The sequence below is a fragment of the Rhinichthys klamathensis genome, unplaced genomic scaffold (genome assembly GCF_029890125.1).
Source record: "Rhinichthys klamathensis goyatoka isolate OS25496 unplaced genomic scaffold, OSU_Roscu_1.1 h1tg000244l_1, whole genome shotgun sequence".
NCBI lineage: Eukaryota > Metazoa > Chordata > Actinopteri > Cypriniformes > Leuciscidae > Rhinichthys > Rhinichthys klamathensis.
The window spans coordinates 26,261-40,151 of NW_026606766.1; the positions used below are offsets into that span (position 1 = coordinate 26,261).

Sequence of the window (13,891 nt, forward strand, 5' to 3'; positions counted from 1 at the left end):
ATTTACAAAAACACTGAAAAATGCAATTGTCAGTCTCCTGAATGCAAATACCAGACTTCAGGAACAACGCCAGGCCCCAGATATCCCTCATTTGTGATCCTGAGGATTTGTTAAATGAAGTTTGACTTGGACGTGTTTTGAAAACCGAGGTGTGGACGTGTAACAGGAGAAGTAACGGGGGTAAACAGAATAACAGGCCCGAGGCCATGGCGAGACCACGCAGATGTGTTTACTGGAGAAGAAAAAGAGAGGATGGGAAAGTCAGCGGTTCGACATGCTCACGGGACGGACCACCCTGAACGAGACGCACACAAGGCTCAGACAAACTAATTTAGTTAACGATTAAACAAAAAGGCTATTGTGTTTTTCCACAATCATTCACAATTATCAATCATTAAACCCATTGTGGAAGGTCCTGTTCTACTTCTGTTCGGGATCGACATACAGTATAGGCGAAGATGCATCAGCCAATGTGGGTTACAATAGTTTATAAGTTTAATTTTCTATTTAGTTTTCAATAGTTTCACGAAAATATATGTCGTATTAGCAACAAATTGAATGATTTTACACAGTTAGCCTATAGGTTTTAAAAAGGATAGTTCACCCAGAAATGAAAATACTGTCATCATTTACTCACCCTCAAGTTGTTCCTGATTGTATGAATTTCTTTTTTTCTGCTGAACACAAAAGAAGATATTTTGAAGAATATGGGTAACCAGTTAATGGACCCCAATTTTTTTCTATACTATGGAAGTCAATGGGGACCAAAAACTGTTTGGAGGTAAGTACAACATGAGGGTAAGTAAATAATGGCACAATAAAAAAAAAAAGGTGTGAACTATCCCTTTAATGAAAAGTGACGATGTCTAATTCAGGGAATTCTTGAATAACCTCATGAACTACAATAAGTTGTAAATAAAAAATAATAACACAAGTAACAACATGCCGAAATGCTTTATCACTGGGACTATCAAGCAGGAAATGGTGAGAATGTGAGAAAGTCTAGTGCAGATAAACATCAATGTGTGCATACTTCATAGACGAGTACATGACAAAGCAGGCATCTGATGTCTGTATCATTGAAAGGCTAACAAAGCAGAGCTCAAACTGGGGGTTTTCCATTGATTTGACAAACTGCAGACTTTAAGGAATCATTCTTGTCTGTAGCTCAAATGGTGAAGGATGAGATACAACTACAAAGTTGAAAACTTATGATTAGGAATTTGTTCACTAACCCCAAGAATGAGCAATGATAATAGTGATGTTGTCTTAGCAAACATCACTTACTGTAAACACTGTCAGGCCATTACATTGTTATCATTGTTAACTCTTTCCCCGCCAGAGTTTTATTTTAAAAGTTGCCAGCGTTTTTGATAATTTTCATAAAAATGTCATGGCCCCCAGAATATTTTGTTGTATGAATATCTGAACATGCAATATATCAACAGAAAGAACTCCTCTGCTTTAAAAGAAACAACAACAACAACAACAACATTTTATTCTTGCTTCATGCATTCTTTTTTTTAATCAACACTTGAATATGGGTAAGTTTAATAAAAAAAAGCTAAATTTTAAACATACAGCTGAAAAAATCTAATTTTTGTCAAAGACTATGGGATTCAGAAAGATTATCTAAGCACAGATGGAGTAAATCGAGTCCATCGACACCCCTAATGCTTGCACAGTCCTGTAACTCATCCTGGGTCGACATTTCATTCTTTAACATTAGGCAGTTTTGATTTACTGTTTAATGTTGATGATCGCGTTATTTTACATATGCATATGATTACATATCAGATCGCTTGTTTCTGTATCTTCTTCGCATGTGTTTTGAACAGGGGATTCAGTACTCTTTCAGTGTATAACAGTGAAAACACGGAAACCCAGAAAATTCTGTGTTTGGCGGGGAAAGAGTAAATGAAAAATAATAAGAAAACATAAACTGGAAAACTAAACTGAAATGCATTTCTGCCACTCCAAAACTAACTGAAATAAAAAATAAAAAAACTCAGTTTTAGACTGATGAAATACTAAATACTAAAACTGACAAAGGAAAACTAAACTTAAAAAGATTAATCTGAATCTAACAATGAGAGTGAAACTAAAACTAAACTAAACTGGAAATAAAACAAACTATTCTAATTCTGGTCTGGTACACTGTTATATAAATCACAGACATTACTTATTTTTTTCTTATAAAGGAAGGGATTTGTTATGTTTGTTATTTCCTAAGCAGACATAAACTTCCTGTGTAAGATCACACTGTAATCATCTAAACCAGGAAGATTAATAGACTAAACACACAAATATCTTAACATGGCTAAAGCATGCTTTTCTTTCCATGGTTAATCATTGCACTGAGCTGCATAAAAATAGTTTAAAACGTGCAGTTTAAGAGATCCAACCTAGTAATCCACTCTGTAACAGCTTGAGTCTGTTTTAAGGTTTAAACCAAGGTCATCCAGACTTCCCTCATTTTCCACACAGCATTCCCTGTGCTCTTCCCACATCTGCTTTGTAAATTATTCCAAGTCGGACACTTGAAAGGTGAACCCAACATCCTCATTACAGAGGAATGCATGAGAAACATGTATGATAAATATTTGGGAGAGCAAATATGAGACAGTCGCTGTAATTCTTCAGATGTGCATGGACACCCTGCACTCTTTCATAAACTGACATACTTAGCATTATGATTTCTTCCATTCATTTTTGATCGCATTGCCGTCTCCTCCACTTACAATGGATTGAGAAAGAGACGAACTGCCTTCATATGGTGATCGACAGAATGGAAAATGTGGATTAGATTAGGCCAAAACAGTGAATCCTTGACATGACAAGCTTCATTCTCTCTGCAACCAGTGAGATTTAGGAGGGGTTGAAATAATGAAAAAGGTTTTGCCACAGGCATTTCACAAAAACCTCATTTTACATCTTTAGACAAAGCATTTAGGACTTGTGTACAATAACTGCAGTATCATCTATCATGGTTTTTTGTATCAACGGATATTTTTCAGACAAGGAACACAGTAACTAACACACAAATAAATCTCTCCCTTTCTTCACCTCAGAACCCTTCCTCTCTGGACTGGTCCATTCAGAGCGCCCTGTCGTCTCTTTTCCCTCCGTTTGAGGCTACCGCTCCTACTGTTCTCAGCCAACTCTTTCGCACCATTGAGGAACGTTACCATGGAGATGCACTGCAGTGCCTGCTGAACTTCCTTATCCCAGCCAAACATATCCTAGAGAGTGTGCAACAAGCTGCCTGTGTGAGTACAACATGCTAATCACAAAAAAAGCCCATTGGACAGCGCCTTGGTAAAAGCCAACCATCTAAAAATGTCAAATAGCCTACCTAGCAAGTGACTTAAGGAAAGGTGTATGTGTCATTATTTACTCACCCTCATGTCATCTCAAACCTGTATGACTTTTGTCTTCAATGGAACATGGAAGTTCATAGACTATATTCCAAGTACTCTGAAGCCATACAATGATATATGAGACCCAAAGCAAAGAGAAAGAGTTTCAATGAATAATGTCTTAAGGTAAATTAGGTAATTTCACAGAATTGCAAAAACACTCATTGTTTGGTCAAACAGGTAGTCACACTCAAACAAACATGTGTTCTAGCACTAACATGAAGGTTCAGAAGAGTTGAAATATGCAGTAGGGTTATATGACAACTTTTATAGTGCTTTTTGGATCCTGGAAGGCCATGCTCACTGTATGCTTTGAATGTATGTAAAAGGACAGTGTGAATGACATAAGAGTGAGTTAATTATGTATTTTCATGTTTGGGTGAACTAAGCCTTTAAAGGGTAAAGCATGTTAGTAGACGGACAAGATGAAAGCAATTTCCTCTGCAGACATTTCTTCCATGTGGACTTTTATGGCACAGATCCCACATGCTACTTATCCTTGTCCACTCAGCACAAGATTGTTTTGTTTTATCTTCAGAAAGAACAAAGGCCTTCCTAGGCAGCTTCTTCTGAAGGGCATTCAAGAATGTTTGCATGCAAGCCAATAAACGGCATCAAGACCCAAGCCATTACAAATCTGTTGATCGTAAAATCTGTCAATCCAAAACTATCTGCAAGTCAACAAACCAGCTTTGCTCTTTCTCCCTCTCTCTCTCTCTCTCTCTCTCCCACTAGGCTGCATACTCCGATGTCCTATTCCGGTGTGAGGGTTGGCCATTGTGCTTGAGAGATCGTGTGGTCATCCAACTCGCCCCCATCAACCCTTTACTGCTCCGACCAGGAGATTTCTACTTGCAGGTGGAGTCTTTTGGCGAACAGTCAGCCCGAATTGTCCTCAAAAGTCTTCTTGTGCAGGAAGACCTTCTGGGGCAGGAGAATCTGGTACTGCAAGCAGGTTCCAGGGTGCTGGATGGTCCTGCGATTGAGGGGACACCAATCCCGGAGACATCCTATCCATGCATATTCACTGAGTCTTGGCTAAGGGAAATAAATGAGGGACGTCATGGAAGTCCTCTATGTCAGTGTGTGCTTTCCTCTGACCAGGGTGTTGTGAAGGTACCTTGGACCGAAGTTGCAAACCCGGAATTCCTCGACAGGCCCAAATCTAACATATGGCCTGAAACACAGACATGCTCAATTGCGACTCTCCGTGTGACAGATCTTAAAACTGAGATTTCAGAGAACGTGTCACAGTCACAGGTACCTGTGGACTTCTTACCACTTGAGATGGAAACTAGGATCCTTCCAGCAAAAGATGGGATGGTGGTTTCTGTTCAGTTGGTGGAGGGTGGTAGCAGACTGGTGAAGGTTGATCAAGGACATCCAATCAGCAGTTTTGCTGGAAAACCTGTTGGCTGGGTCTCTCCTAATACCTGGGACAACAGGCACAACGGAGAGCTGGAAGGAGAATATGTGGATCTGTTGGAGTTTAACAAGGAGAAAGAGACTTTGGTCCTCAACAAAATAGCAATCCCTACAAAACCATCAGGTTTCAAGCTAGTCAGGACAGCTCAACCTGCCTCAAAAAGCAATGGCAACCTGTCTGGTGAGGACTGCAATCCTTGCATGCAAAACAAACAGCCATTTGAGATAATGCAAAACGATCCAGAATCCAAATGCAGGTATCGTCAATCTTATGTGGCAGCTCTCCGAAACCCAGTGAATTTTGAGAAATCAAGTATGTTGCCTTCTCTAGATGAAACAAGGACAGATGTAGAGGAGCCAAGCTGTGGGGGATATGGAGTTGGCCATAGACTTAAACCTTTGAGTTGTACATTTGGCCAGACACCAAACCAAGCAGACAGAAACCCGATGCAATTCTTTGAGAACTCAGCCCAACAAAAGCAAAGCCCAAAGAACTCAACCCAGCCAAGTCAAAGTGTACCTCATGACTGTGTTTCAAGGGAGAACGCAGAGTCTCTTGAACAACATATGACCCAACAGATCCCTAGCATGGTCCCAGCGGGACAACAACACAAGGCATTCCTCACTGGGCAACAGGATCAACATCAGACTGCACTAGGGACTAAGGCTTTTCCCGACAAAAGACTTTACTGTCTGAACAACTCTTTTAGGCAAGATTCATTTCAGATACGGATTAGCAGCCAGAAGCACGCCAAAACCCAACACTTACCCAAAATGGGACTCAGGGCTTTACCTGACCACAGTGGTCACAGACAAGATGCTAATCATTGTTTGCAGGGTTTCAATCCAATTCAGCATTCACACAACCAGCTAACACAGGCCTTTGAGCAAACACCTGCTCTATTTCAGCCCCAGTGCAGTCAGATCCTTTTCCAAAACGAGAACAGGCATTTGGATTGCAAAGTCCTCTGTGATGACATACATTGTGGAAGAGGCCCAGGTTCACCTGTACAGGTGATCAAAGGTAAAAGCAGGTCTAAATCCCGCTCATACTCTTCAGTCTCGGAAACAACCAGAGAGTGTCTGCAATCACACAAGCCGACCAACAGAAGTCGCAGTGATGTCTATCCAGAGATCATCCCCATGTTGCCAGCTATCCAGGGAATAAAACACACAGCTAATTTGGTGTCCCCAAAATTAAACAGACAACAAGAAGCAAGAAAGGGTAAGTTCAGTTAGACCACTGCATGTGAAAAGAACTTGTGCTTGTGATTTGTTACAAGCATTTAGAAGAAACGAATAAGGAGAAATATTCAAAAAATTCTATCTGTGGTTTCTTGCTGTGTGTCAACTAATTGCATACAGATTTTTACCCCACATCCCACTTTGTTGTTAAAAGAACATCTGAAGCAACATGATGTCTGGCCAACATGCTGTTTCTTAGATCTTTATCCTTAAATGAAAAGCTTGTTCAAACATGACTGATATGAAGTAATTTACAAAAAACCACTACTACTATGAGGCCATGTCTAGTTGCCGCACGCTGTGACACATATCGACTGATTTACAGACAACCTTGACCCTGGTCCTCTGCAGAGGAGAAAATATACCATTCTGAAAGGTCATCTTAAAAGAGTGCAATGTGACACTGGCTAAAGGTCAGGAGCGTGCACGGCGTTCCACAGGGGAATTTCTGCAGTCCTTCATCTGATCTCTTTCTTCAGCAGAACAGAAAGAAAGCATTCATGAGGACCAAGAGCCAGGGCAGGGAACAGAAATAACTACATCCCCCCGTTTATGGGGAAGCTGTTAGATGTCTTTGTAACTGGAAAGAGGAGGATCATGGCTTTAGTTTATAAATCATTTTTTTCTAAAGATTTTCTAAAGGGGAGATCAACAGCTCCATCTAGCTGTGACGCACATCTTAGATTTTCACTCATTTCAGTAAGTTCAGAAAAGGTACAAAAAGTTGAATTAGGCTTTTGTGTTGTTATATTTACCAATGTTGAAAATAAAAGTAATTTCTCCTCTTTCTAAGAAGTCTCCCCCTCTGGACAAGCTGGATCACCAGTTGTTAATGGAGTAGAGCTTCAGAAATCACACGCTGATCAGTCTGAGAATAGAGTTCAGGAAACACTACTTTCCCAGGACCCCACAATCAAGAGCCTTCTCCAACTAGGTATCATCTGTCTACCAGGTATGCCTGCAAATCAATTTTTAATTATGAACAGTTGTGTTGTAGTGGTTAAAGCTCGGGGATGTGATTGATCCATGGAGACTAATCTAAGTATAAGATAACTGTGCCCTTGAGCAGGACACTACAGCAAGAACTGTTTATTCAAAAATAAAAATGGTCATATTTACTCAGTCTCATCAACAACAAGGTCACCATGATTTTGCCAAGTAAGATATGTTTCTGGATCAACATTTTTTGTTGATCCTGGAACAACATTACTGTTCGAAAATGTAGTCCTAAACCTATCCCTACCCCTAAACCTAGTCCCAACCATAATTTATTCCTAAAATCAGAGTGAAATGATTATAACACTGATAGAAGCACCTAACCCTTGTTTTAAACCTAAACTTAGCAAAAACGGTAAACCCGTCCCTCAAATCTGACTGGTTGATTGGAATGTTGTTCCAAAATCAATAAAGATGTTGATCCAGGAACATACTTTGTGATATCACATTCACCCAACAACAAGCGTAAACAAATAAATAAATAAATAAACAAATAAAAATAGTCCACACGTCTTCTGAAGCCATGTGATACAGTAACTTTATTTGAGGATCAGACACAAGAGAATCAAAAGTGTCATTGTTAAAATTCAATACAAGCCTGAATAATATTTGAGAGCTCTGGTTAAAAGGAAGATCATCAGTGACTAATGACTGAATTTATGTCTGTTCAGAGATCATATGACTAACACAAGCTGTATGGACTACTGTTATCATGCTTTTTTATTCAAGCTTGACAATTATCATGCACTCCCATTGGATTAGAAAAGAACAGTTTGAACATTCTGCCTAACTTTTCAATTTGTGTTCAACCGAACAAGACAAAAATACAGGGTAACAGGCAGGCTTTTTCACGTGGAAACTATGAGGAACATCAACTAATGTTTTGTTGAGATCACACACACAAAAATTATAATGCAAGGACTTTTTAGGGCTTCTGAATGTGAGTAAATGATTCATATTCGAGCGTAATCTTTAACCACATTCATGAACCTATAATGGGAATCCTACTCTTGATCAAATTACCTTCTAAATGACCACTTGCTGCTAACTTCTTACATGCACTTTAAAGGGGTCATATAATGCCATTTTTGTACAAGCTAGTATGATTATTTAGGGTCTAAATTAAAAGTTTGTAATATACTTTAATTAAAAATTCTCATTAGTATTGTAAGAAAACACTTATTTTACTTGGTCAAAAACAGCTCTGTTTTCAACACGCGGTTTCAGTGCATATGACTTTAAATGATAATGAGCTTTGCTCACCCCGCCTCTCTGTTCTGTGCGTACACAGTGTGTAACACAATAATACAATAACCATAACGCGTTGTTCAGTATAAACGTGGGATTATGAATTATATTGACAACATCATACATAGAAAACATGCCGTAATGTACCCTTAGTGTAAACCTTAGACGCATTCATTGTGAAGCGTGCAGCTAGCGATTTGCAAAGATTAATATAAATATTAATATAAAGTTTAATAAAACGTTACACTAACTTCAGTTGTTCTAGAGGTTCAGCTTAAGCAGGAACATGAATAGCTGGTACCGATACTTTTTTCATGAGCAGCTGCTTAGCAAAACCAGCTTTATACTGTTCCTCGTCTATAAAGCAGTCTGGTGAGAAATGATTCGCGCAAACATGAAAGCATTGACATTGCTCGTGGGGAATATTCCCTTCGAAAACAAACTCAGCCACTGCGTCTTCAGCGGTTCGGATTTAGGAACATTAAAGTAACACCAAGGAACTTTTCCTCAGCGGTCGCCCTACAGGTTGGAAGCGGAATTGTCCATTACCGCTGTCGTAAATAATTTAGCCTCCCGCAGCCTACTGTCGCATGCGCACGCTCGCTGTTTATCCAGCACTGGCTTTGGAATCAACAATGGCAGACATCCCAACCTGCAAGAAGTCATTTCAGGGAGGTATATCTTGGTGACTGGATTGTAGACGGGGGGGCGACGGGTGACGGGTGGCGGGTTGACTAGCTTTCGTGAGGCACACTCGCAAGGTCTCTCGCTCTCTCCCTCTCTGCCGTCCTCGCACTATGTATGTTAAGCACGCAGTATGTTTTGTCTCGCATGCGCGCTCTAGATTCCGGGAGATTTGAACTAATTTTCGGGCATCAGGAAGATGCTATCAATATGCGGGAGACTCCCGGGAGACTTGGGATGTCTGCAATTGCCACAGGCAATTTGAGGAAGTGGTGGGGGAAGTGACGTATGCCGTAAAGCAGTCGAATTTTGTAGTTCTTTTTGTGCACGGGTTCCTACCCGAAGTTACATAGTACCAGTAAAAGCGATACAGACCACGTCAGGCTATGGCAGACGTGTCATTTAACTTATTTTAAGTCGATGTACCATCACAAGGGTCTTGGAAATATATTATGAAGGTTGAAAAACTACTTAGTGTTACTTTAAAATGACTGCTGTGTTCGTTATTACACCCAAGAACAGAACACCACAATCGCTTAGACGCCATTCTGCTCATAGACAGTGCTCCAGCATATCAACAATGACCGCGCCGGTCCGCGCAGACTAGCTGGCTCACGAGCGAGGGCGGGTCTGTGTTGAAACGGTGCTGTCATTCAACAATCGTGGGAGGGGCGTGCGACCTTGCTCGAACGGCTCGATTTGAGACAGGGGAAAACATATAAGGAGATTAAAACAAAAACACTGGATGGATTTTTATCATTTTACGATGATGTACAGGCACTAGGGGTGGAACAGTACACAGAAGTCACGGTTCGGTTCATACCTCGGTTCAGACATCACGGTTCGGTACGATTTCGGTACAATGGAGGGAAAAGCAAAACAAAAATGCAGAAGGCATTGTATTTTTTAAATAAGTTTTATTAATAAAGGCATAGAACCAGTTTATTTGTAGTGCACTGACAATTGTTTTATATAATTAGTTTATTAATTAAATTAATAAAAAGACAAAAAGACCTTGCGATATGTTTGGTAATTGTACCTGAATTAATTTAAAATTATTTTGCTATTTTTCAGATCAATATATTTGTTTTCCTTAATTTTAATTAACATTATTAATTGACAATGTAACATTATTCTCATCTGAATTATAAATAATTGATTTCTGTATAAAATAATACTACCATTACACATTCGATTTTCTTTTTTTAATCAATGTAGAATGTGTAAGATTAGTGCTCCGAGGACAAGAAATGAAAACCAATGCAATATGACGAATGTCCAAAAGATGGGACAAACAGACTGTTTTGAAATGGAGTTGGATAAATATGTTTTGCTTTTAAAACAGTGTGTGTGTGTGTGTGATTTTGGTTGGGTGACAGTTGTTGTAGGTTACAGTTTGACAAGAGTTTACAGTGTGACAAAAGCACAATGTGTTTTGTTGCGAGTGTACACAAATATAAGTAAACACTTTGCAGGTTTAATGATCTGAATGAACAAAATGACGGAGTATGTTTTTTATGTTTCCACTGTTCGATCGTGCGCCTCTCTCTCTCACACACACACACACACACACACACACACACACACACACACACACACACACACACAGGTCGATCGCGCCCGCGCGCCTCTCTCTCTCTCTCTCTCTCTCGCACACACACACACACACACACACACACACACACACACACACACACACACACACACACACACACACACACACACTCTAGCATTGCAATCTTGACATCGCAGCCTGTCCATTATGCGGTCACGGTCACACCAAACGCGAATAGAGCGTCAAATTCGCGTCTAGTTCGACGCTAGTCCAAAGCGAATAGGACGCGCGTATAAAGCCAACGTTTGAAGTGAACGTGCGTTCAGAGCTAAGCCGATGGTACAGATTATGTGTCCCTAAAGAACCCGCGTATCTAACAGTAGTTCCGCATTACAGTTTTATTTATTTTTATACCGTGTATTCTCCGTGTAAATTCGTGCACCGAACCGTGACGCCCGTACCATTTCGGTTCGATACGAATACATGTACCGTTCCACACCTAACATGCACTGCCAACACACATTTCAGTACAAACAACTTGTAAAAGTGCATGTACCATTATATGACCCCTTTAAACGTACAGGTTGCACATTTCATTCTAGATGAAGCTAAATGCATCAAATGTAAATGTTGATGTCTGTTAAAAGGGCAAGTTATGTCTTCTCTTGACAATGTTTGAAGGCTGACAGGCCTGTATAGACTATAGAGTTTGCGATGTGAATGATGTTTACAGTTCAGCATCTCATTAATATACGGTTAGCATGACTGCGGTCACGCCATCTGTGCTTCAGAAAAGCGCGGTCACGCCATCTACGCTTAAAAATATATTGCGCGTCTACACGAGGTTGCGTGGTAGGCTCAAGGTGTATGCGGTTGCTGTCGGCTGACTTTTGAAAAAATATTCATATAAAATAAATAAAATCAAAAAAAAATTTGCAAACTCCACCAGATTCTTGTTCTACATCTCACAGACTACGACTGTGGTGATTTTCATGTTGATCTACTGTTTTATTATTTAATAATTAACTGCCAAAGTCCTATACTGTATACCTTGTTATACAGCAATATTTAATAAATTCATAACATTTATAAATCAAATTGTTTTCTGCAAATTCAACCAGATTATTGTTCTTCATCTCATTGACTACCACTGTGGTGATTTTCATATCGATCTACTGTTTTATTATTTAATAATTGTCTGTCAAAGTCCTATACCGTATACCTTGTTATAAAGCAATATTTAATAAATTCATAAAAAAATTAAATCAAATTGTTTTCTGCAAATTCCACCAAATTATTGTTCTTCATCTCACTGACTACCACTGTGGTGATTTTCATGTTGATCTACTGTTTTATTATTTAATAATTAACTGCCAAAGTCCTATACTGTATACCTTGTTATACAGCAATATTTCATAAGATCATAAAAATGTTAAATCAAATTGTTTTCTGCAAATTCCACCAAATTACTGTTCTTCATCTCCCTGACTACCACTGTGGTGATTTTCATGTTGTTCTACTGCTTTATTATTTAATAATTGTCTGTCAAAGTCCTATACTGTATACCTTGTTATAAAGCAATATTTGATAAACATCTCACTACATCAGTGAGATGTAGAACAATAATCTGGTGGAGTTTGCAGAAAAGAATTTGATTTGCATTTTTTATGAATTTATTAATTATTGCTGTATAACAAGGTATACAGTATAGGACCTTGGCAGGTAATTATTAAATAATAAAACAGTAAAACAACATGAAAATCACCACAGTGGTAGACAGTGAGATGTAGAACAATAATCTGGTGGAGTTTGCAGAAAACAATTTGATTAGCATTTTTTATGAATTTATTAAATATTGCTGTATAACAAGGTATACAGTATAGGACTTTGGCAGGCAATTATTCAATAATAAAACAGTAGATCAACATGAAAATCACCACAGTGGTAGTCAGTGAGATGAAGAACAATATTCTGGTTGAATTTGCAGAAAACAATTTGATTTAAAATGTTTATGAATTTATTAAATATTGCTGTATAAAAAGGTATACAGTCTAGGATTTTTGGCAGTTAATTATTAAATAATAAAACAGTAGATCAACATGAAAATCGCCACAGTTGTAGTCAGTGAGATGAAGAACAATAATTTGCACAAAACAATTGGATTTTAATTTTTTATGAATTTATCAAATATGCCTATATAGCCAGGTATACAGTATAGGACTTTGGCAGTTAATTATTAAATAATAAAACAGTAGATCAACACGAAAATCACCACAGTCGTAGTCTGTGAGATGTAGAACAATAATCTGGTGGAATTTGCAGAAAACAATTTGATTTTATTTATTTTATTATGAATATTTAGGGGCGTTTTTATTATGATAGGGCGGCAGTGGCTCAGTGGTTCATGTGGGTTGTCTACAAACCGGAAGGTTGGTGGTTCAATCCTCGGTTCCACCTGACCAAGTGTCGAGGTGTCCATGAGCAAGACACCTAACCCCAGCTGCTCCCGACGAGCTGGATGGCGCCTTGCATGGCTGCCGTCGCCCGTCGGTGTATGAATGAGTGAGTGAATGGGTGAATGTGAGGCAAATTGTAAAGCGCTTTGGTGGCCATAGGGTCTGTGAAAGCGCTATATAAATGCAGTCCATTTACCATTTTTTTTAAAAGTCTGCCGACACCAAGCGCATACACCTTGAGCCTACCACGCAACCTCGTGTAGACGCGCAATATATTTTTAAGCGTAGATGGCGTGACCGCGCTTTTCTGAAGCACAGATGGCGTGACCGGAGTGTTAGCATGCAGCCACTTGCAATCCCGATACAGAACATGATTGTCTCCAATCAGTGTTTTATCCAGACAATGGTAACTGTTTGCTTTTGCTTTTAAATTCGGTCATGTTCGTTGCCAAAATGACAAAGCTATTTCACGTTCAAGCACACAAAAGAGTGACGTGACAGTCTGTTAAATTGTGTTGTTTTGAACCCATTCTGTTCTCTTACCAACACAAGGCAGTCGTGACAGAGCTGGCCGGGCCGTGGTTGAGGTGTATGGCGGCAGGAAAGGATGGGCTTCCTCTCAACTCTCTCCTCTGGAGTTTTGCAGACTTCTGCTTTTCCTGCACTACATTCCCAGGTACCAGTAGAGAGCAGACTGCTCAATCACCACAAGAGGGCAGTAAGAGACAGTGTAATTTTTGGACATGAAGTATCAGCACCAAATAATACCCACCGATGTGAAACAAGCGTAAGTAGTCTATCAGGCTTGTGCACTATTCAGCATCGAATAAATAGTCAAACTTAATAATGCAAACATTTGATTG

At 39.3% G+C, this 13,891-nt stretch overlaps 1 protein-coding gene across 2 annotated transcripts in view; it reads left to right on the top strand.

Moving 5' to 3' along the window:
* Window positions 1-13,891, top strand: part of quo (quattro) — a 71,214-nt gene that overhangs the window by 11,991 nt on the left and 45,332 nt on the right. Inside the window, exons 2-5 of one of the 2 annotated variants that reach the window (XM_056266056.1) lie at window positions 3,072-3,269; window positions 4,155-6,069; window positions 6,883-7,041; window positions 13,581-13,704. In XM_056266056.1, coding sequence (XP_056122031.1) covers window positions 3,072-3,269; window positions 4,155-6,069; window positions 6,883-7,041; window positions 13,581-13,704 — 2,396 coding nt within the window. The remainder of the gene's footprint in view (window positions 1-3,071; window positions 3,270-4,154; window positions 6,070-6,882; window positions 7,042-13,580; window positions 13,705-13,891) is intronic. The other variant, XM_056266057.1, reaches the window with a different exon arrangement.